The sequence below is a fragment of the Mya arenaria genome, chromosome 2 (assembly GCF_026914265.1).
Source record: "Mya arenaria isolate MELC-2E11 chromosome 2, ASM2691426v1".
Classification (NCBI taxonomy): domain Eukaryota; kingdom Metazoa; phylum Mollusca; class Bivalvia; order Myida; family Myidae; genus Mya; species Mya arenaria.
The window spans coordinates 4914252-4940058 of NC_069123.1; the positions used below are offsets into that span (position 1 = coordinate 4914252).

The window sequence follows — 25807 nt, forward strand, 5'->3', positions numbered from 1 at the left end:
ATTCCTCAAGATGTTCAACTAAGTCAAGTTTGTCATACAAATACAAGAATCAAGCACACCCAATGATTTCAATCCTTTAACTCGACAACTCTCTTATCTGATTAAGTTATTAAAAGTAATCAAGCACACCTACCTGTAAAGCTTCCAGTGTACATGTGTTTCCACTGGCTTTCAGAGTAGAGGCCCACTTGATTGCTGCATGGCAGTTCTCTTGAGTTGCCGGTTGAATCCTGTCTTGCCACTTTTCACAGTTGCCGGAAAAGCGAATCAAGTTGAACCTATAAAGGAAAATACATACAGTATTAGGGTCTACAACTTGTCTTTACGTTTTATTTTGCTGATTTATTGTTTCAATATCAAAGATTGCTAACTCTATGGTCTTTAATAGGTTCGATAAAAAAATCAGCAGTACGTATTGTTTAACGAGCTCTCTTTCTTCAAGATTTTCAATTCATGTTTTATTTGCCCTGCAAATGTCACTCTTAAATTTGATTAAGATCATCATTCTGAGGACACAATTGCTGAGCCATATTTACTCGTCTTGTAACATGTATATAACAACCAACATATATAGCCAATGAGATGGCCTACTGAGCATCAATATCAGGGACAAAAAACAGGATCTGACATAAAAAATGGGGGTGGGGGGCATTGGGTGCACCCCTGCCCTTTGACCAGTTTGTGAATATAACCAACTTTTAAACACATTTCTCTGCTCTTCTCGCCACTGTTGCCATATCAAATACTAACAATTCAAAATAATTTTATCACCTTTTCACAAAAATACATAACGATTTAAAATAAGCATGGCAAGTAAACGTTAATGTCTGAGCATGGCAAGTAAACGTTAATGTCTGAGCATGGCAAGTAAACGTTAATGTCTGAGCATGGCAAGTAAACGTTAATGTCGGTCTATTGCTGGATTTATGTTCAAAATGGAAAAACCTTGACAAAAGATAATTCATGAGTTTTTTTAGACATATAATACATACAGCATTATCACTAGTAACATGGGCTTTCTTGTTTTGAGTTATATTTTTCACAATGACTATCATAGACACCAAGGCTACAACAATACCTCATGTTTTTCCTTGAAAAAACAATGAAATGAGATAGATTGATAGATAATTCTATACATGGAGCGCATACCTGCATCCCTGCCTATAGAGTTGCTCCCAGATGAGAGAGGCCAGTTCTTTCTTCAATTCCTCCATGTAAGGAACCATGGAACCAGATGTGTCAATAAGAATGGCACACTTCTTGTGAACAACTGTGCCAAACACACGGCGGCTACCTATAATTTAAAAAATGTAGTTTTATATATGTGTATTAATATTGATATACCAAGCCAACTAATTCCACTGGCTGTGATTACACATGCTTGCATGCTTTTCAAGTTAAAAAAAGTTTTTGTTCACATAAACACCAACAAAAAAAAAAAGATAGACCTCATAAAAAGGTGAAAAGAATCACTCTCCAGTGCGTTTCCTCGGTAAAAACCAAAGCTGGTGTCCACTGCTTAAGAAGTTTTAATTTAAATTCTTGTATCCTTCATAAAAGGTGAACTCCTAAACCACAACATCACCCTCAATCTGGGCTTCTAAAAAATGACAATTGGCCGGACTGATTTCAGTAACAGAAAATTGTTCTCTTTTTTTCAATTTCGGTCTGAAACGGCTGAGGCAGTTAAAAAATTAGAAATTCTAATTCACAAACAGTGTTTGTCATACCACATCTCCAAATATCAGGGGACATCCATGAGGCCTAAATATATCACTATGGCAATACAAAAAAACAACATATTTATTACAAGTATTTATACAATTAAGATTCTATACCACTAAGCAGCCACTGCAAACATAGCAGGTAACGTTTTACCAAATCCCCAAATACCAGGGGACATTCTTAAGGCCTAAATATATCATTTTGGCTCCATAAAACCCAACATATTTATTACAAGCATTTATACAATTAAGATTCTATACCACTAAGCAGCCACTGGAGACGTCGCAGGTAGCGTTTTAGGACTTTCTCCACCTGTTTTTCGTAATCCTCGAGCTCATGAGGCATCAGCTGCAGGTGCTTCACCGTACCCTTAATATTGATGCTCGGGAAAATGTCACAGTACCTGAAGAAAAGAATTACCAGCTTGATTTTGATACAAGAGTTATAAAATTTGATTTTCGCTTCCTTTTATTGACTCAACTCAAAACTCAGTTTCATTCTCATCCTTAGAGTAATTTTTATCTTGTAAACATTTCTTGCTTGGAAAAAAGGCATATTTCTGCTTTGCCAATTATTAAAATTTGTTTGTATTGTACGAGGTTTGGGTATAAAGTCTAAATTTATATGCCTGGAAACATAATGAATGTAAGCTCTCTTCCCAAAGGATATGAACAATACATGGTTTTAATAATATAATATAATAGCTTTAGATCTTTCACAAGGAAAATTTTAGCAATTCTAGTCCGCAATAGTACTTTTTATTGATTCTCAGACATTGACTGAAAAAAGTAAACTTGAAACTTTTAGAGGGGGCCCATGCTGGATGTGCCCCCCTCTCAATCTACTTAAGACTTTTCTGCTTCTCTGCTAGTAAGATACCCTGTAGATTATACTCACAATTAAAAACAGTAAAACTCTTTTTGCTGGGGCTGGGGGACGTGTTAGAGGGGTAATTATAATTAAGCTGCTATCTAATAACAAAGATAGTAAAACTAATTTCTTTCCAAAAAAATAAATTAAGAAGCAACCCTTTTAAGACACTTAATCTTTAGTTATTATTCTTCAAATTTGCATACAAATTCCATAACTCAATTAAGTTTTCAATTTTAATGAACAATATATTTTAAATCTCAATTATGGTATTCTACAGAAAATAGAACACACCACTATAAATATTTGAAGCAACCATAGGCATACAACATCTTTACTTATAACATATACCAAAATGATATACCAAAGAATGGATCTTTATAATAAAAAGGTAAACTTTCTAACCCTTCTGAAAGCTGCACTCTCACAGATGTACCATTTTTACAACTTTTTTATTTTTTGTCTTGGAAAGAGCAAATTTTTGCGTAAACATCTTCAAACCAATGATATAAGATTGCTGACAAAAAAATCAGATCGTAGTTTTTCATATTAGGTTTGAAAATTAATGTTTTATGGCTTAATAAACCGCTACTAACGGTTTAAGAAAAATGCATAAAACATTAAATTTTTTTTAACTTAAATATAAAAATCTGCTATCTCATTTTTTGTCAGCAGTCTTATATAACTGGTTTCCATGGATTTTCGCAAAAATTGGTTGGTTGCAAGACAAAAAATAAAAAAGTTGTCAAAACGTTCAATCTGTGAGAGTGCAGCTTTAACTCACTTTTATTTTCTAAAAACATTATGGAAACAAAAATTGAGTAAGATTGAGTAAAAAAAAAGATCTTTTAAAATCTTGAAACTTAATTCTATCTGCATAAGGCCATATCAAATTGATTCTATGCATCAGGTTCTAATTTCAAAGCCTGGAAGGAAAAAACAAATTCTGTTCCATTGAAGAAATCAAAATTTGTTCTCGGACTTGACAATTACCAGTAATGAACTTGATAGCAGATATCCCAATGAAAATCATAAAGAAAGCTGCATATACACTAACAGGTCAATATTTCGAGTAATCTCCTTGTATATTGTACATTTCTAGACTCTGATTTGAATTTTTATCGTATTTGTTAAGGTCAAGGAAGTCATAAAATTTCTTTGAGTAATTAAGATTTTCATGAAAAAAGTCATTCTGAAAACTGAAAACCAAGATGCCAATACATGAAACCTATTTGGTATGGCCTTTTATTTCTGAACAATACGAGTTGGACACCGTTACAAGCATATTCCTTTTGTACCACAAAACTTATTCCTTTAAAAATACTATACACTAATGAAATGTATTGCTAGAGTTTTTATTAGGCATTCTATTTTATTTAATAAGGTTATTTCACATCTGATTTCAGTTAAAAAAAAGTTCAAAAATATAAATTGCTGTAACATTTTCTATAATTTTCGGTCCTATAATTTACATATAAATAACCAGAAAGCAATACTCTTTTAAATGATACCAAAATTATAAAGGGTCCCAAACCATAAAATTTTAATCTTACAACCAACGTCAAAACAAAAAATCAATAATTTTTATTTTGTTTAAGCCCTGCAAGCATTTCTTGGGTATGAAAATGCAGTTTGATACCAAAAGAAATACGCCCATATTTATGACCTTACCTTGACCTTGATCGCTCTGATAGGGGGCTATTTATAATCATGAACATGCACAATGAATCTTTAATGAGTGACATGCATTTAAAATTAAAGAAAGTAAAGAAATAATGATACATTATTATTTATTTATTATTTAATTATTAAATATGTAAAATCTTATACTAATTGAATTAATAATATTTTCATTGTGATACAATGAATTAGCTTATCACTAAGATGGCTATCTCACAGAAAACCACTCTCATCCTAATTTGTAGCATAACAAGAGTACCAAAAATGGAACACCAACGCTCCTCTGATTTTTTCGTTGAACAAGGGGCTTAACTCAATAATTATTAAAGCCTGAGTTATGTCTCTGTATTGTCCCTGGCAACATTTATACCAAGTTTCATTTGTAAATCTTGAATGGTTCTTTTTTTGTTATGGTCAAGGTTAAAGTACAACAGGACAACGGCGACAATGCTGACTCGGACAACGACACCAAGGCTATCACAATAACTCGACAATTTCGTTTGAAAAGTATTTCTAAATTAGCAACTTTAATGCATACAAATTAGGTTTCATAAAACTTCAATAAAATATCTTCAAGACGCTACATTTTCAAATCTGTAGAAGATGTCAGGGTAAAAGTAATTTTATCCAAGTGTTAAAGTTAAACCGCTGTAAAGAAATGCTTCAACAAGTTATTATTTCAAGATACTTTTAAAGATAATTTGAATAAATGTTTACATGTACTAGATGCATGCAAATGTTATAATATACTCCATAATTTCAATGAAAACAAGTACATACTTGGCAGACACTTGTTTGTTGAGTGTTTTGACCTTCTGCTCGACGTGCTTGCAGTCGGGACCTGACACGAGTTTTGTCAAATCAAGCTTCAGTTTAGATAAGCTGTAGAGTCTCAACCACTGAAAAGGGAGATAAATACCGGTAAATAATTGAAATTCTCTAAACACATTATGTTTGCTTTCCTTTTTACAACCCAAACCATGTAGAAAACAGTTATCTATTATGCACATATTTTCCCTCACTTAACAATATATGTGGCCAATATCAGTGGCAATAATGTCATATCTATTGCAAAGATTAAAAGAGACAAGAAAAAAGAATAATCTCTAATAATCTTCACACCAAAGTAATGGGCCTTGATACTTATATGTCCTTTGTATAACAGTAACATTTATAAAAGTCAGCTTGTGAACTATGGCCTGTAAGGTCTTACGGTTTCAAGGAATGAAGATTCAACACGCTATTTAAGAAATATTACACACCGCTAAGGGTCATATAATATTATAAGGACCGGCCAGTCGGCCCCAGAAGGTGTATATGGACTGAGGCGTTAGCCGAGGTCCATTCACCATCGGGGTCTGACTGGCCGGTCCTTATAATGCCATATGGCCCAAAGTGGTGTGTTATATTTCTTATATTTTACCGAACACATTTTTACCATTTAATGATTTTAATGCGCCTTTGATGTGTTGAATTGAACAAATCTAATACTGTTTACTTGAGAAAAAATTGCAAGCAGCACTCACCAGTTTTATGATGTCAGGGGTCCATATTATATGACGTCATCAGGCCATATTATATTTCTGGCAAGGTCCAGACCGGCCAAAAACATGATATGGACCGCTGACGTCATAAAAACTAGATTTTTATTAAAATACATTGATATACGGACTGACCAACTTTATATACACAAAGAAGGGACACATTTATGTAAGGTATAATAGGACTCTATACCTAAAATAACATGTTAACTATTTGGAGAAGGTGCCAATATAGCGTGTTCTTGACAGGTTGACATTTAAATAACAATAAACATTACATGGCCTGACCCCAGTTTGTGTATATAAAAGCCAGTCACATTACCCTCAATTAATTTTGAAGGTTGTTGGACAATTATAGGTAAATCAACTGAAAACGTGGTCCTCATATGGTTTCTGACAATATTTTTCCCACAATGGTAGTGAATTTTCTTTTTTCAGCAGAATTTCTTCACACAAAAACATTTGAATTTGAATGTGACAATAATATACAATTTATTGGATTGGTAGGTACCTCCTTGGTTGTAATCTGGTCCTCTCCATCGGGCATAGTGGGATGAGCAACAGCTTTTCTGATTGGTCGAGGGGCAGGGTATTTTCTGAAAACCACGCCTGTTCCATCCCCACCCTGGGGCTTTGACCCGCTGTCCAGGAAGAAGTTTGACTTGAGAACACGCTTCTTACGCACACGCTCCAGAGGGTCACGGGCAGAGGCTGGGCGTGCTTTTGATCCTGTGAAATGAGAATTGCTTAGGTTTTACACACATCTTAATTGAACAGGAGTGCTGTGGAGCAAATGCCATAACTTATTTGTTCACAATGGTTTCATTAGAAAAAGTATTATAATCTGTCAATAACAGTCAAAGTTACGGGCCTAATGCTTTACTTTTGATTAATTGTTTCTAGAAACAATTTTACTTTCATTTGAGTTATGGCAGAGGCAAAAATCTTTGCACTGCAAAAGAAGACTACATCGTACAGAGGCAGTCAACACTTACTCATGGGAAGCATTGATTCTCCTGGACCCTTTGCGCTTGATGGTCTCTGTCGTACTTTTGGTGCTTCAATGGCCTGTTGCTCTATGTCCTCAGCCTCAAACTGTAATGTAAGTGCCATTTAAATACATAATACCATTGTGCAAGTGTATTGCCTCTTAATATTTCATTACTGATAAAGAAAACCAGCATTTACTTAAAACAAGACTGTGCCGTCGAGCAGATCCAACGCTTTTATTTCTTTTATACGTTCTAACAAGAGGCATAACTCTACAATTATAAAAGCCATGGACCCAGGTCCATGTTACAGGTCATCATGGGCCTTGCTACACTGTTTGTCTCTGGCAACAAGAGTACCATATTTCATTCAAGTTTCTTAAACTTTTGCTATTTTCAAGTTGAATTTTTTTTCCACAACAATAGCAACGACATGTTGAAGCTATGACAATTAAAATTTCTGATTTATGTTTTATTTTTGGTGTATAAAGTAGAAATAACATATTGACCTAATCTCTTTATTGTGAAATGTTTAAACTTTGATATTATAACTTCAAATAACAACTCCTGCACTGTTACCAGGTTGCAAAAGTTATACTTTTGTTAGAACTAATTTAATATCTTAAAAACATAGATGATATAAAGTGAAATTAGTACAGTGTATTTTTAGAGTTCAGAAATTTAAGCTACATTGCAAGATTTCTCAAACAGCGTTGTGTGTTACCGGGTAATGTATATTTATAAGGGGCATACTACGGTCAGATAAAATAAATTATAGTTAAAAAAAAACACATTATATAATAATTTAATAATGATAATAAAGCTGAAATTGAAAAAAAAAACTATAAAATAATATCTAGTAAAACTACACTAAAGTGTGAGTAAAATTAAATACATGTTATAAAAGCTAAAAACAAGTGCAAATAAAAGACAACAGGTCCCACATTCACCAGGTTCAGGGTCGGTTTCAATAATGGATTGTAGTCGTAACTTCAAAAATCTAAAATCTGTAGAGACATCAAAGTTGGCAACATTTTGCCTTACTTTGTTTCCTGCTGTATGTTTTCAACTTCAATACAACTTAAAGTTCAGGACCAGGCCCCAATTTCTCGAAACTTCTTAAGTCCCTTATAACAGGATTACCGTAAATGACTGGGTATTAGACGCACTTTTTTCCCTCAGATTTTGATGCAAAAAAATGCCTGCGTATAATACCCAGTAACAATTTTTTTAACTTTTTTTCTGATGTCAATTTCAAGCCGAGAGTTTGTTTAGATTTATGTAGAAAGGGATGTTACTCGCGTCATATTGATCGAGTATATACGGGTTAAAACGGCAGTTGAAGATCGGGATACGGTATATCGTAAGACGTTTATAATTTCAACAAAAATATTTTATATTTGGACACCCATAATTATTTCCCAAAATAATTTATTTTGCGTACCTAATTTTCGGACACCCAAAGGACATCAATCATAACTTTCATAGTTACCAAGTTTCACAGACGAAGAATATTGATTTTTATCTTTACACTGCCTGGCTAGATTACCTAACCGTATACACCACTGTGACAATTTAATTAGTTACTACCCATCCTAAACGATTTATTGCCTGTTGAAAAGGAAGTGTGATATATTTATTTGAGGATTAAACAAACAACAAGGGCAATCAAGGGATTAAGAAAACATCGACATGGCATGTTTGTAAAACGATCTGCCAATAAGCTTTCAAACTTGTACCACACTTATAGACTATATGAAGCAATAATTGTACAGTTATACATTAATCCTGCATAGCAATGTCCATGCTCTCCACGAGATCCTCGTGGGCATAACTGTAAGTTATGTGACGTCACACAGTGTGACTCTTTGATCTGAAGCCGATAGAATGTGTTTATTCAGTTCAGTGCATGTATAAAATGGTGTTTTAATTAACTTCATGAAGGATTTACACTTATAGGCGTAATAAATAAGTTTATGACCATTGATTACTACGGATAAATTAATAAGTGGTAAAAAGCAAACATGAAGAAAAAAGGCAGGTTAAACAAACATGTAAATAAAATGTAAAAATGATAATTTTCTATGTATTCGGAGAGCGAAAAAAATAATTAATTTATGGTGTCCGAACTCTTGTGAATTACGGTATTCAATATTATTTTGAATAATAAATTGAATTAAACAATAATCAAACTTACATATAAAAAAGCCAAGTTGGGCACTGTCAAAATATTTTTTGCTTAACATAACTTCATTCTCGACAGTATGGTTTTAAAGATAACCATCGCCATTTTCACGAAAAAATTTTTTTTGTCACTGTCAACAAACATGGTGGCTGAAAATGCCGGACGATTTTGACATTTTTTCTATGCGTCTTTTAACCAAAAACATAGATTAAAAGTTTTTTCACAGATTTTTTTCCCTGCGTCTAATACCCCCTATCGTCTTACACCCAGTCATTTACGGTAAGCTATTTTTAGCTCACTATTTTTGTCAATAATTTGCGTAACATTTACATTTTTAAGAATTTTTACACTTTAGACAGGAATTATCGTAATGATAATTATAATAAACCATTTTTTATTAATCAAAATCCAATTTAAGTATGTATTTTGGCTAATTAAAATAAGCTACCCGGTACTTAAGCCTGTTAAGCTTTAAAGAAGTTTTGACAAATTAGAGCCAGTGCCGGTATTCATAAAGCATCGTAAGTCATTTTTTAACTTACGGGTAGGTCGATTTCTTAAATTTTTAAGAGTCAAATTAAAAGGAAAGTACAGGTGTTTTTGAGACAAAAATATGTTTATAAAAATAAAATCAATGTCCATTAAATATTTCAGATATTTTTAAATTATTATTAATATCATGTGATCAGTGGGATACTTAACTTTAAGCAAAAGGACTTAAGATAGGAAATGACTTAAGATGGGATATGACTTAAGATGTTTTATGAATATCGGCCCAGAGCTGGTAGTCATAAAGCATCTTAAGTTATTTTCTGACTTAACTCACTTTCCTTATTTACATCTCTAATTGGTCAAATGATAAAAAACTAAATAATTTCTGAAATACATTTTTTTTTTTTCATTTACCTTTTCAAAAAAAAACACTTAAAAGTCACATATATTTCTTTTATTTTACTATGAACATTTTAAGAAATTGCCATAAGTTAAGAAATGACTTAAGACATTTTATAAATACGAACCCAGCTGGCAGTAAATATTGTAACAAATAAATACAAATATAACCAAAGTGTGATCTAAGGATAAATTAACATCACGACTCAAATCCTTATTGAAACAGGCCCATGAGTCTTGTTTTCCGACTCGAGACTCAAAGACTCAATCTTTATTTTGTTGTAAAACTAATTTAAAGCATATTTATTAAGATGAAAAATTGCTGTATGTGTGACAAATGGCAGTTTTTCTCTATTGTTTTATCATCTTTAATCCAAATAAATGATATCAATTGGTTATTGTTACTTTTTAATATTCCCATTTCTGAGTCTCCATGAACTCAGACTCAAAACATTAGTGAATGTGGGCCCAGGCGGCCGGCCCCAATATAAGTGGTCAAAATTAGCACAAGCCCGCAAGCCCTGCACTGGTAAAATGTCTTCCGAGTGCTAAAATTCTGGATTTTAAATAGCATGGCTTGTTAAAAAATTTGATGCCATGCAAAAGCATATGAATTCGGGCTTGTTCATCCAAGTCTAATTTCGATGACTGCAATATCACAAAAATACTCAAGTAAAATCTCAGTCTCAACTCAAGTATGATTCAAAATATTCTATGTGGTCATACTTTTTGAAAATCTATTTATTCATAGTATGTGTTTTTAAAATTATTCTGTCAATATTCCAAAGAAGACTTATTCTAGTGCAAAAAAATATACTCAAGAGTAATTGTAAAGAAACCCAATGAATTGTACTCAAATACATTTTTGGCTGTAGAATATATTTCCCTTTAAATCTTACCCGAAGGTGTTAATCTATATATCCTATGATAGAATGTGCTTTTAAAAGGTGACAAAACATGTCCAGTTTTTAAGAACTTTTGATGCTATAATATAGTAAAATGAGTTGAGACTGAGATTGCGATTTAACTTAAGTATTTTCGTAATATTGGGGCCAGGATTGGTGACATCTACTTGCCGTTCTCTGTAAAATTAACACCACTCCACACAAACATTTTTTCATCAAACGTATTAGTCTCCCTTGTACCTTTATAGCAAGTGGTCTAGATTCTGACGCTACATTGGCCTTCCTTGAGGTTCGCTCGGGGGATGGGAGGGGTAACGTCTCCTCACGGTGCTGTTTTAGAAGACCATGCACAACACACAAAGTAAAAAAGATGAAGATCATGCAGGGGTTAGTGTTCAGCTATTTGTTATTATATGCCAATTTCTTTTATTAAAAATGGTTTTGTTTTTTTCGGGCAATAGTCTGAGGTCTAATGTTAAGCTGTTTACTCATACATAACAGCCTGTTAACACTCATGAATCAACTTTATAGTTTTAAAAAAGGCAGGAGTATTATTTCTCTATTAGAAATCTAGGGAAAATTGGCAAAAATAAGTGCATATATGCATCAACGCTGAACTACATACACACTGCATAGAATACATAGAAGAAACAGCAAATTAGTACAAGCCTAAATTATAACTATTGTTAAAGTTGAAAACTGTAAGTTACCTCGGACAAATGTTAGTATGTATTTATAATATAGATATAACTAATCAGCAAATCATGTTAATGCAGGATTATTCTATGCTAATTTTAATACGGGTTAAATATTTGTACAAGATGCGTGCTTAATGCAATATGTTTGTAACTCAATTTGGACAATGAAGCTTTACAACGGTATTGTGATAAGCCCTTAAAATTCAGCATCTATTTCTAAATATCTTGAATCAAGTATTTTGGAAATATGTGTACATGTGTTTACTATGTATACTTTTCATTGATAATTTACAAACAGAAATTTAAGGAAGTTATATTACATATTAAAAACACAGAAATGACTACACAGGTTAAAGGCTATATACTATACTTTTTAAAATCATAAAGGACCAGGAAAAAAATCAATGAAATTGCAAAACTACAAAATCACCAATGAGAAATGGCTTACATATCTATCCCTGTACTTTTTCTTGACGTTATCGATCAGCATCTGACATTTACGCGAGAAGTTCAGGCACTTATCCACCTCTGTCGTGATCACTTGGATGTCATCACTTTCGATGATACCTGCAAAATGTGATAAATTAATCCATTACTATTCAAAGACAAAATTATACCAGAAAACAAGAAGGTTTATCAGTGAAGGCTCTAAAAAATCCATTAAAGTTTCATTAAAGCACCTTACTTGTAAAATTCAATAATCTTAAATTTATATGAAGGACACAAATGTCAAAAAGGTCAGAGGCCCCAATTTATTGAAAGTTCTTCCAATAATGGCTTCTAAAACATGTCTAAGATAAATTACAGCCTTCTTTCTAAATTCAGTTGCTATCTTAAGAGTTTTAACATTGAATAAAATTTTATTTTGAATTGAAAATACAGGGAAATTAAAATGTCAAAGATTTCAATACAATTATAATTTTGAGTTTTTTAACCGTGTTGTTATGAACATTTTTATTATTTTACTAAGCTTGATCATTTTTTATGTCATTCTAAGCTGCACTCTTACTGATTGACCAATTTGACAACTTCTTTTTTCTTCGCAGAATCAGCTGATTTTGGCATCAATTAAGTTTTCAATTCAGTCTATAAGAACAATTGAACAGATATCAATTGTTAGGAAAACTGCCGAAAAGATTCATTTTTCTTAATACATTAGTAACGCTTTTAGCCATAAAACATCAATTATCGAATGTATCAGCAGTCTTATATCACCATTTTTCAGACATTGACCCAAAATTTGGCTCAATCCGAGACAAAAAGTTTTTTGGTCAAAACAGTCAATCTGTGAGAGTGCAGCTTTAAACGTTCACTTAAAAATTCATAGAAATACTTTGGAATAAAATAACTGACTGGGTAAAATATATCACTTTAACTTTTTATTTTATACCTGTCTCCCTTATCCAATGAAATCGTCCCCCACTGCTGTGAGCCATGTTTCTCAGACATTCGGCAGTCCCTGTTATGTTGGCGTAACGTCCTGGGATAGCGCCCTTGGCATCGTAATCGTCAACGTTGAACAGGATTGTGTGCAAACGAATATTTCTGCCACTTGTGCTTTCTTCAATAAAAGCTTGACAAACGTTGACGTCCTGGTCAGGTACACCACTTGTAAACAGGTAAACCCCCTCAGGAGCTAAAGAAAGTATAAATTGTTTGTATAAGGTTAGATGGTACCAAATCTGGTCACTAAGTACATTAAAAAGAAAATATGGCATTTTGCTCCACAAAAAATTAATTACTGAGATTGATGTAGATTCTTAAAATGAATAAAAAAAAATATAGTATTATAAATGAAATAATATCATTTGTCCACTGAACAAACATTTGTCAGCATTTGCTAAAGACTTGCAATGAAAAAACAACTGTCGGTTCATTTATTTTTTTCAGGCAAAAAATGAGCAACGTTATGATTATTAAAGTGAGATTGAGGGGCTGTGCTTGCTGTACGTGTGCGTATTGTTTCTTGCAACATGTTTTCTTATTGGAATATCTTGAACAGTTTGTAAGTTATGATCAGCAATGCTGTCAGCAACAATGACAACACTTTAACAATATCACAATTTATTTTCATAGAAAAACAGTGAGACACACTTAAGTTAATCCTTCAGAAAGGTAAATATCACTTTAAGACACCAATGTACTGAATAACTTGCTAAAATTTCATTTTTAAACTTGATGAAAACATTAGAAAATTAGAAAACATTGATAAGATCTTACAGGCCCAGTGACTTAATAAATGTTGATTCTTAAGGATGAGTCAGGGTAAGCTTTGTTCAGGTCGCAAAGCTATTCAACTGAATGGACAACATAAAAGTATATAATTAACTTACGAATACTGTGTGAGCGTTCTTCTTCATTTTCCACACACTTTCGGAAGGCGTCCAAGAAGTTCCGACTTCCGCCACATTGTAAATCCAATACCCACCTATAAAACAAAAGAAAGTGGAATTATAACATGGTTTTCTTATAATTTCAAATTCTGACACACATTTTCCACTCATATTTTGTTACTGTCCAAAAAGCTATGACCAAGGGATCGAACATAGCTCAAGACTGGAAGCCAGAGACTGAAGCCCAAGCTCGGAAAAGGATATCTTATAAATATGTTAATATTCACATTTATTGAGGTCTGTGGGTTATAAATTTGATAAATGAGATAAGGCCTATTAAAAGGGATACAAAGTCAGTCAAGACATTATTGAGAAAATCTACGGTGACTTAGGATATCTAGCTTGAAAGCAGATTAAGATAAACCCCCATACCATCAAAAAAACAAACTAATGGAACCTTATTCTGCAGATACGCGTAATTCTAGTGCCTGAATCAAGTACAAAAAAAATCAATTAAAAAAGACTAACATTTTTCTTCAATTCCCACATTGTGCCTGAAAACAATGACCTGAAACTTTACAGTTACCTCCCTTTGTTTACATGTGCTATTTCAAGTCAAAGGTCACCTGTAAATTATAACATTTTCAAATGAAAGGTCTGTTGATACACTTTTATCTGCTTTTATTTGTTAAGCATAATTTTCCAAAGCATGGGGTATTCTAATTTTCTTTCTACTGAAATGCTCTCAAAATAGTACTGCTTGGAGTACAGTTAAAAACTTAAAATGTGAGTACCCACTTTAATGGCATCATCACATATAACTATAGTGTGACAATTATGGACTTGATCAAAAAAATCTCAATTTTAATCACTGCTACCCCAACACAGTAGGTAACTGAATTTTATTGAGAAAATACTCTAAAATTCTGCATTCTGTTGCAATGTTAATCATATTTTCTTGACAAGATTGACATAACCAAATTTCCCTGAAACTTTTATAATTACCTCCATGCTTCCTGCAGGTTTTCGAGGGTTGGTTTGCACATTGTCGGCTTCCATGCCACCGTCACGCTTCCAAACCTAGGAAAGACATAGGACATGTACGCAACATAAGTTGAATGACTTCCTTTACACAAGGACCTTTTTTCACAACTATCTTGGTTCTTTGCAAATCTCTTCATTTAAAATTAACAAAGATGTTATTTTATTATCTAATATAAAATTAAATCTTATAGTTATTTGAATAGATCTCTAGGTTTCAATTTACCTCATGGATTTGTGCATGACAGGAAAAAAATGACCCTCACAAAGCAATAGTTATCTACAGATGAAAAGTAATTTTTAACGACCAACAGATTATTTATCTCCATTCTTCAATAAAATAATTTTGTTGCAATTTTCCCTCACGACTAAAATCACCGGAAATAACAACCTGGTGTGCAAGAAAAGCATTTTTTATAAGAAATTAAACTAGCATGTTTTTTTATAAGAAATTAACCTACCACTGTACCAGTCTATATATAGTTTTAATTTAAGATATTGACTTTAGTATATATTGGATGATTTTTTTTTCCAAATTTTTAGAACACAAATGACGGTGACAACCATAGCAAGCATATATTAGAATAATTCAACCATTTGGTTAAAAAAAAAACAGAGAAAATAAAAATAAAATTTATAACTAGTTGCCAGCTAATAGTATAATCTTAAGATTTGAGGTTATCTGCAGCAAATAGTTAGTCTTATTTTCACATTTATAATAAATGATTTGATCAGTTAATAGTTTTGACTGTGCCAAATAAAAACTAAAGATGCATATTTACAAAACTGTTTTTAATGTGCCCTTTTCTTACAATTATTATAAATCCTTGCAAAAGCTCCATCTTTTCAGAAAGCTTTGCAAAAGCTGCGATTTTTATTTGATAAATATTGAACATTATCATAAACTTTTCGACCAACTTGGACCACACAGAAGGTTTGACCAGTTTTATACAATGGCTTGCAGATAGCCACCAGTCCTTACGCAATGATGTTGAAGTAATCCTTGTTGGCCAGTTGTTGTTCCATCAGCAGTCTCAATGAGTGTTGTATGTGCACGAGGTAGTTGACGTTCGACACGGACAGGTCTACGAGAATAACCACGCTGAAAAAGAAATGAAATAATGTCAGGCCCCAACTTCTGAAATTCTCCTAAACCATAACAAGTCTAATTCCATCTAACAAAATTACTTGCTAATACTTGATTTAACATAACAAGTAGGTAGTTTATCACAGTTATTTATAAAATATTGTTTCCATTAAAAGTCACAAAACTCTTAAAAATGAGAAAAACAGACATTATAGCACTTATACACTTAGCACTACTCCAGGCACCAATTACACAAAATGTCTTAAGTCACTTACAACAGGATTTTGCTAAGCATACTATTTATTTTTTTTCAATAATTTGCGAAAATTTTTACTTCTTTTAATAAGAGTTTTTATACTTGAGATAGGAATTATCTTTATGATAATCACAATAAACATTTTTTCATCTATTAAAATTCAATTTAAGTATGTATTTTAGCTGATTGAAATAAGCAACATAAGCCTTTTATGCTTAAGAAGTTTTGAGAAATTTGGGCCAAAAAATTGAACAGAGACATTTTTTGCTGAGTCATGATGTCACTGCAAAAAATTATTTTCAAAGATGGCCCCATGTTATCTTTACCCCACTCACTTTCGTTCACAAACTGTTCCAAAGATTCTCCGACTGCCGCTAGCGAGCCAGTCTATCCTGCTCTCGTATGTGCTGACCGTCGCTGCCAGATGCTTCTGATATTCAAATAACTGTGTCATGTCAACGTGAACATTCTTCACTGAACCGTCATGCCATTTGAACTGTACCATCGCTTTCTATAAAACAGAAGTTAGTTGGTCAGAAAATTCACTGTAATTTCATGACAAAACTTTCTGTAAAATCATTTATCATGAGATAAAATCGCTGTACCATTATGCCGTTTGAACTCTACCATATTTCTTCTGTTAATTTTGTCAGAAAATTCACCGTAATTTTAAACCATCACAATCTGTTATAATTATTCATTATCTGACACACTGCCATACCATCATGCTGTTTGGATTGTACAATCATTTCTGTGAATAGTTTGTGTCCAACTTTAAAAGATTTGGAAGTGTTTTCAGACAAGATCTGAATATTATGCATACATAATAATATGAGTCTAGAATTGTAAATAGATTTTAAAATATGGTAATTAACTGGAGAATGTTTCAATTTAATTTTCAGAATAATTTCAAAATTAATCAGATCGCCAATATAAAACCTTACAAATTATAAATTCACCAATGTTACGGCATGATTGAATAATAAAAATAACCAAATCCTATTTTTTTAAAAACAGCAATAGAAATTTATACAACTTACATCATTCTACTTAAGTATAAGAAGCGCAACAACTGAAAATAGGGTTTATAGTCAAATTTAATTTTTTAGTATTTTGACACCAAATCAAATTTGTTATATTCAAATATGACAATTTCAATGTACATCACTGTAAAAGTACCCATGACCTTAAAATAATAGTATAGGGCCCGCACTTCTATTTTTAGAAACAAGAAACTATGATGTCATATTAATTTGTTGTAGAGAGTGTGGCCTTGTGCTGTGCGGGAAAACAGAGAACCCAGAGAATACCCACTTGTCTGGCTTGGTGACCACTAACCAAACTCACAGGACCCGTATTCATTTATAGTTTGAATCTGAGTATTGTCCTTACTTCATGAACTTGAGACTGGACAGCCTTTTTGATAACTGGGATGAATTCCTCTTTGTAGGAGTACGCATTTGGAGCAAGAACTTGATAGAGGTCCAACTGCTTGGCTGAAATTACAACATCAAAAGATCATATAAATTTGCTAACAAAAAGAAACTGGTTACGGAAGGGAATTCAATTAACCTTATTGCTCCAACGTTTTCGATGACTTTTTATATAGATAACCATTGAAACAGGTTATGATTACAATACAGAGGGTTTTTTTAAATTGTCTGCCATTTAAACCTATTTTCATATTTGTATTATGAACTATTCATGTTGCACTGATCTGCCTTTTAATTTGCTTTGCTGGATATATGTACTTAACACTGTGTATGTATAAAAAATATGACCTCAAAACATATCAAACAAAACAACAGGAAAGCCAGCGTACTGATTAAAAATCACAGATCTCGTTATTGCAAATAACATGTTGTAATGTAATCTTTTTATCAAGGTTTATTGACATCCAGAAAACAAAATACCACCCGATTTCCAAGTACAGTTTTCGGTCATTTGCGGTCATTTGTTTCACTGTATTAGTATAGTGTGAAAAATCTCCAGTGTAGCTGTCTAAATGACTTTGGAGGGTTATTTTTTACTTAGAAATGCATTTAGCTAAAAAAAATATCTTTATAGTGGCTTGGTACATTATCTATTTTAATTGCATTAATTGTGAAGTGTTCAAAAGTCATGTTATTATAGTTGAAGTTTGCTATAAGTCAAACACAAGTTAAGCGTACATTTTGAATACTCTATCAATCTGTCTTCTCACCTCTGCTATATTTAAATAATCACATTAAAAAATTCAGTAAAAAAAGCCCAGGGCTTTTTCTTCCCATTTTGGGAAAAAGACCCTATACATTTGGGGAAAATTTGAGTCGCAAATATGCCTAAATTTGGAAATTTAACAGTTAAAAGAACAAGCTTTTTAGTCTCCTGCGAATGAGGAAATAATTAATTATTAGTTTCTATTCCTTTTCAAAAGACCTAAAATGGCTGAAATATCAATCCTATGTGTGTAAATGTCTTTATATATTGCAATAAATCAAGACAGATAATATTTCATACTGATAGATCTCTGAATGTGATAATGAATGATTTCTGAATTCAATTATTCCCAAAACTGTACATCACATAATTCATTAGGAGTTTGAATGAAACAGTACAGGTAAAAAGACCTTCATAAAAACAACTTTTTTTGTTTGCTTTTGATTGGGATTTTTTTCTGAAGATTACGAAAAATATCTTCTATTTTGCTTTGGGAATGGGTCCGATAGTCGGACCCGTGGGTACTATAGAAAAAGCCCTGAAGCCACACTTGTTATACCTCTAAACTCTAGATTATTTTTATCAAAATGCTATGTGTGATGACTTAAGATTAATGAATTAATTCCTCAAGATCAACCTTTCAATGGCAAGGTTAGTTCAAACTTATTCATTTTACAATGATTGTAAAACAAGTTATTATAACAACATCATATTAATCAATTTCGCTGGTTCAATATGCGAGAGAGTGGTCTTGTTTTGTGGGGAAACCGAAGTAACCGCGGGAAACCCACTTGTCCAACTTTGTGACCAGGAACCAATCTCACATGCACTAAGCCAGGAAACAAACCCGGTTCACTTAGGTAAAAAGTGAGTAGCATAATCGGACAACCAACTTTCAACTTTTTAAGCATAATGTTATGTTTCAAGCTAATATGCTATTTTTTTCAGCACATTATAGTTTATACCTTTAAGCCCATGATGTTTGATCCACTCGATGGAAGATTTCGGCTGGAACTTTGGCATCTCAGTTTTCAGTGGCTTATCATGCCCTGGTGGACGAGGTAAGAATCGAGACTGTGGCAATTTTTGAACCTCAGTTGATATCTGTGAAATTAAAAGTTTAAAAGTTGATTTAAAAAAAAATATATAAAAATAAAATCTTACTTATCTATTTATATTGGTTTTCTTTACATTGTTCAGTTCATTCCCCTTCATTTGAAATGATTAACACAATGCTTAACCTTATTCATAATAGAAACAATGAATTACTCATTCAAAGTTCATGTCATTATTCTTAGCTCACTCAAACTATGGCCAGCTATTATTTATAATGGATACAATGCTTACCTCATTCACAAGGATACCATTATGTTTTGCTCATTTACATTTGATATAATCATAATAACCTCATTCATGATGGATACCACAATGTTAACTGTATTCAAAATAGAACCTATGAACACCATAATGCTATCTTATTCATGATGGATATTACTTCATTCATGATAGAAATGATAATGCTTACCTCATTCATGATATACGAGGGGTGATCCAGAATTACTTGGACTTCTTACATATTTTCTATATTTTTCGTCCAAATGATTTTTTAATTCATGAATATCTTATTCAAAGTATTCTGCATAGACGGTATGAAATTTAGGTCTGTAAAATTAATGAATATTGCAAAATTACGGAATGTAAAATAACAGGAACGCACGGTCGGCACACCGTCTTAAATTAACGTTTACAATCTTTTTATGTATCTCTTACAACATGCTTTTCTTCCATGTTTATCTATGAAATTCCGCCAAATTACGTCACATACTACGTTGACTTCATACTAATATACTGTTCAAGTTTCTTACGTCATTTCCGTTTGAAAGTTGTTATATTCTGACTTGATTACAAGCACAGTCTAGGACACAACATGGCGTCATCGGACTTTGTGGAAGCGCGAGACGATGAAGTGTTGCATTTAATTGGGGAAAACATGGACACAGATTATGATAATGATGGCCGAGGTGAAAATGAAGCAACATGTGTCGTTCATTAGTATTTAACTGGCATTAACGTTTAAGAGAATGATGATATTCCATAGAAGACGATAAGGAAAAATCCAGATGAAGACGAGTGGCACGACGTTTTTGACGTTGGTAAAGAACGTCATCAGAGGGGATCGCCATTTGACGGTTTTTGTTGAAGAAAGCATCGTCGGGGCAGGATACGGAAGTGCAAAGAGTTTTAAGAGACGATTTAGGGGTTCATTTTTTCCATCTATTTATATTTTTATAATATATGCAGTGGATTACGCGCCATGTGTCAGTGTTGTTTGGTAATACTTCGAAAAAATATAACGCTTTATGAGCGCAACGTCATCGACGTCATTGGACTGTGCCGGTCGGGTTCAACCATGTAATTTGATTGCAATTTAGCGAAAATTCAATGTTTTGCTCTGAAAATTGCAGGAATTATGTAGAATATGTTATATGTATTGAATGTGAAGTTTTTATGTTCTATGTGAAATGATGTTTGAATTATTAAAAAAGTCCACGTAATTCTGGATCAACCCTCGTATATAATAATGCTTACCTCATTCATGATATATATGATAATGCTTACCTCATTCATGATATATATGATAATGCTTACCTCATTCATGATATATATGATAATGCTTACCTCATTCATGATATATATGACAATGCTTACCTCATTCATGATGGATATGATAATGCTTACGGTACCTCATTCATGATAGATATAATGCTTACCTCATTCATGATGTATGTGATAATGCCTACCTCATTCATGATGGATATCATAATGCTTACCTCATTCATGATGTATGTGATAATGCCTACCTCATTCATGATGGATATCATAATGCTTACCTCATTCATGATGGATATGATAATGCTTACCTCATTCATGATGGATATCATAATGCTTACCTCATCATGATGTATATTATAATGCTTACCTCATTCATGATTGATATGAGAGCACTTCCCATCATGCCCTGCCTCATCTCCTTGATGCGGTTGATGACATCCTGAGCCTTCTGAATCTCCTTCAGAATCACGCTGATATCTGTGCCTGTGTAGATTTGCTCCTAAAAGTTGATTTTTTGTGACTTTTTAAAATGCACCTTTTATGACAAAAACAAAATAATAATTCTGAAAGTGGCGACTGGGACCCTTCAACAAAAGTTGATAATGTGCTCAAATAAGTCTACCATTTTGAAAAGCGTTAGTAACATGATCCAGCAAAAAGCTGTAGCGTGATTGGTTGAGTGACATTACCATGTGATGCAACCAATGTATTCAATAAAGGGTAAAATATTCATCAGCTTATGCACTAGTCATGGTGGGCGAGTGGAAATGGTATCCGTTTCTGTTTGGGTTTTTTAACTATATCGGCATGGGTTTGCTCCCCCGATATCTCATATATATACCTTGTATAACAAGGTTGTTGTTGTTTTTATACCTTAATTATCATCTTTTTTTTTCATTTTGGTATCAAAGACTAAAAAAATTATAATACAATTGTTTTCAGATGCATAACCAGACATTCATTTTTGGTGCCAAAACATGAGCAAGTCCCTTTAAGAATGATAATGCTGCATTCCTCATAATAGATAAACAGTGTACATCATTTTTAGACAAGCAGGTTATAGAATTGATGTAAGAAGGTGCATTGTGTCAGGAAATGAGTCTCCAGAATACCCAGAATATGACATTGCACCTTTACAAAGACCTCCAGCACATCTTTAACTAGTGTATAGACATAATAATATGGTATATGAACAAACTTTGTTCATTCGATAGTCAACATGTCAGAGCATCAAAACTTCCCCAACATTGTTGATAGTTTGCCGCTTATTCTAAATACAAATCAACATCCCCAAGAACCATATAAAGCCATTTTCCACTTTCTAGTAACAATCAGTTACATTCAATCTCCTAATGGTTTCATCAGAAAAAGCTGTTAAAAGCTTCCATGCATTTAAGAGTCATTAGTCTTAAGTGCTTTTCTCAGTACCTGTCATTAGGATTGTGACACAACTATCAGGTGATTTTGTGAGTCATGCAAGCAAATAATCATACATAACTATTGTGGTTAGTGGAAATTGCTATTTTTAGAAAGACTTATTCTTCGCACACCACTTTCATTTTATTTGGTATTTGAGAAAGCTTAACATCATCATTGAAAGGAATAATATATACCAATACAGGTAAAACTAGGCTCAATTTATTATTCCCCCCACCCCACTCCCTCCACCAAAGCATTGCTAATACATTTTAGTGATCATTTTATTTTTGGTGAATCGCTGGACATAATTAAAAACTATTTCAGAGAGAGTTATGGGACTAGCTAAATATGCATACAGAACATATGTACCAAGTATATTATTATAACGGTACCTCGATTCTATAGAACATATAGTAAAAACAGGAGGGCATTATTTTCTTCAATCACCCACACTATCACCCTCTTCAGCACTGTTATCCTCTGACGTCATGTTTAGTTTTTGTACGGTTATATAAAACAGATATCGACAGCCTTGAGGCTGACAATGCATATTTTCAACCTTCGAAAAACACTGTCAACCTCGGCTACAACTCAGTCGACAGTAAATACCTAAAGTTGACAATATGCGCTGTCACCCCCTCGCCAAGGCAGTCAATATTGTGCACCAGTCAAATTTGTAACCATGGCTCCCCCAGGTCCAGGGAATAGCGGAGACTTTGACTTTTGGTCCAGCCAATTCCGGGTAAAATACCCACCCTGCGGGCACGAACTGCTGGTTAAATCTCCGCCAAATGCCCCTTTGGAAGGTAAAAACACAGCCCATTTCCCCGGCTATCCCTGGTATAACCCCGGACCTGGGGGGCCGTGGTTACAATTGACTGATGCATTATACACTGTGACCTGGCAAACCAAACGTCCAACTTGCTGTCATTTTAATTGGCATGGACTTTTTGGCATGTATATTATAAACAACAGAATGTTGTTCAAGTAATCGATAAACAGATTATAATCATATCATTTTATACAACCATGCGCTGTTATTTCATTACAAAATAAAACATGTTTATGGGTAACTTGAACAAGATCGTGTTATTTATATCAACTTTAAATCAAACGGTGTTTAAGGTGCTCCCCTCTCACCAACGGTTGAATGGTTTAAAAGAATAATCTAAAATAAAAAGGTTTTTTTTAAAGCTGCACTCTCACAGATTGACCGATTTGACAACTTTTTCATTTTTGTCTCAGAATCAGCTGATTTTGGCATCAGTGTTTTTAAATGAGTAAAATAGGATACCACACAATAGAACAGATCTCAATTGTTTGGTAAACATTTTTCTTAAAGTGTAGTAAACGTGTTTAGCCATAAATCATCAATTTTCGAGCGTAAATATTAGAAAACTGTGATCAGATCCTTTGTCACCAGTCATGAGACTGGTTCCCAGATATTCACACAAAATTTGGCTGAATCCAAGACAAAAAATTAAAGGTTGTCAAAACGGTCAATCTGTGAGAGTGCAGCTTTAAGAGTAAACAACAACAACAAGCTTTTATACAATACCTCACAGCTCGCCGTGTAACAGTGGTACCTCCCTTGTGAAGCCTCAGCAACATTACGTAAGGTGACCTGAAATTAAAACAATGGGGGCGCGTTATCAACGAGCATACAAATATTGTGAGAACATTTTGGTTTAAAATAAATTATATAACCGTAAGAAAAAATTGTTTCAAAATAAATTATACTATTTCTTGGATTAACTTGTCTGAAAATGTGATCGAAGGATATGATAGGTGATTTGAGGGTCCGAATAGGAATATTATATGACAATTTATCCCTACCATCTTAACCAGTTGAATACTAGTAATCTGGGCTCAATTTCTCAAAACTTCTTAAGTTTTCATTTATCAAAAAGCAAATTTAACTATGTATTTTCGCTTATTGAAATAAGCACTTAAGCCTGTTAAGCTTAAGAAGATAAGAGAAATTTGGGGCTGCACCCTCCCTCTCTCCAAGAAATGCTTCCTTGCTGAAATCTCCACCCTAAAGTCCCATTGCACACCAAATCCCTTCCCCGTATCACTGGCCAACAAACACACAAATACGTTAAAATTTAGATTGGCATTTAGAGATATTGCATTTTTCTATATATCACAAGGTTTTTCAGGCACTGCATTTACAATTAAAATGGTAAAAGAAATCTAATATAGAGTAAAAGGCTATCCTTAATAAAGTGTTAATCTGCAGTGGTCTGACCCACACCATATTCAGTGGGTTGGAAGGGAGTGAGTTATTATTGTCTGACCTAGATCATTTTAAAGCTGCACTCTAACAGATTGACCATTTTAACAACTTTTTTTTATTTTTTGTCTTGAAAAGAGTAATTTTTTGCGTAAATATCTGCAAACCAATGATATAAGTTTGCTGACAAAAAAAATCAGATCGTAGATTTGCATATTTCCGTTCGAAAGTTAATGTTTTATGGCTTAAACCCTTACTAACGGTTTGAGAAAAATGCATAAAACATCAATTTTTGAACTTTAATATAAAAATCTGCGATCTGATTTATTGGCAGCAGTCTTATATAACTGGTTTCCATGGAATTTCGCAAAAATTTGCTCGTTCCAAAACAGAAAATAAAAAAGTTGTCAAAACCTTCAATCTGTGAGAGTGCAGCTTTAAGGGATCTGTTCACTTACATCTTAGGTCTCCAAACCACTCATTTGTGATATTGATTCTATGTTTGGTTCATTAGCATTATTACAATAGTCATTCATAAAACCCATCTTAATCAATGCCCACATCTTAATCAATCCCTGGAGAAAATACTTCTTGTTAACCAGTTATGATGGTCAAGATAATTATGGCTGGCTTCCTAAGCACCAATAAAATCTTTATTTCTGTTTTCTAGGTCAGAGAAACATGAATAGTTGTGTATGTACCAGTAGCTAGCCGATTCTTATTCAAGATATAAGAGAAGCTTAAAAATTGTCAAGAAGATCAAAGTGAGAATTTTGCTGGCGATCAAAGACAATCAATACACAGTGATATAGCTTACACTAATAGGTCTTTGTCGAAAGAATTAACAAAATTAACTATACTTGCTGCAATGTGACGAAACCAGGTTTTTAATATGGGCAATCACAAATTATGGACAATGAATTGTTTGTATGAGTTAGGAAAAGTAGCAGCCTTTATCTTTTCTTTTATCAAATAGAAATGTAACTGAAAATTACTCTAGTTAAGTATCTTGTGTTTATTGTTCGCTGCAATTTCTATACTAAGTCTCAGGTGAATGTCTTTTATCTGTTGGTGACCTTGAGCTTGAGACCAGCCCCCTTAAAAGCAACCCCAAGCTAGCTCATCACAAAAGCTACCTA

At 33.1% G+C, this 25807-nt stretch overlaps 1 protein-coding gene across 2 annotated transcripts in view; it reads right to left on the reverse strand.

The window, feature by feature from the left end:
- The window catches only part of LOC128208967 (von Willebrand factor A domain-containing protein 3A-like), a 60224-nt gene that overhangs the window by 7896 nt on the left and 26521 nt on the right, over window positions 1–25807 (reverse strand). Inside the window, exons 11-27 of one of the 2 annotated variants that reach the window (XM_052912739.1) lie at window positions 23991–24056; window positions 21381–21512; window positions 19366–19504; window positions 17594–17697; window positions 16537–16712; window positions 15841–15960; window positions 14823–14897; window positions 13818–13912; window positions 12875–13120; window positions 11933–12051; window positions 11027–11116; window positions 6812–6911; window positions 6328–6545; window positions 5056–5174; window positions 1986–2128; window positions 1150–1294; window positions 134–278 (exon numbers count right to left, since the gene is read on the reverse strand). In XM_052912739.1, coding sequence (XP_052768699.1) covers window positions 134–278; window positions 1150–1294; window positions 1986–2128; window positions 5056–5174; window positions 6328–6545; window positions 6812–6911; window positions 11027–11116; window positions 11933–12051; window positions 12875–13120; window positions 13818–13912; window positions 14823–14897; window positions 15841–15960; window positions 16537–16712; window positions 17594–17697; window positions 19366–19504; window positions 21381–21512; window positions 23991–24056 — 2232 coding nt within the window. The remainder of the gene's footprint in view (window positions 1–133; window positions 279–1149; window positions 1295–1985; window positions 2129–5055; window positions 5175–6327; window positions 6546–6811; window positions 6912–11026; window positions 11117–11932; window positions 12052–12874; window positions 13121–13817; window positions 13913–14822; window positions 14898–15840; window positions 15961–16536; window positions 16713–17593; window positions 17698–19365; window positions 19505–21380; window positions 21513–23990; window positions 24057–25807) is intronic. The other variant, XM_052912748.1, reaches the window with a different exon arrangement.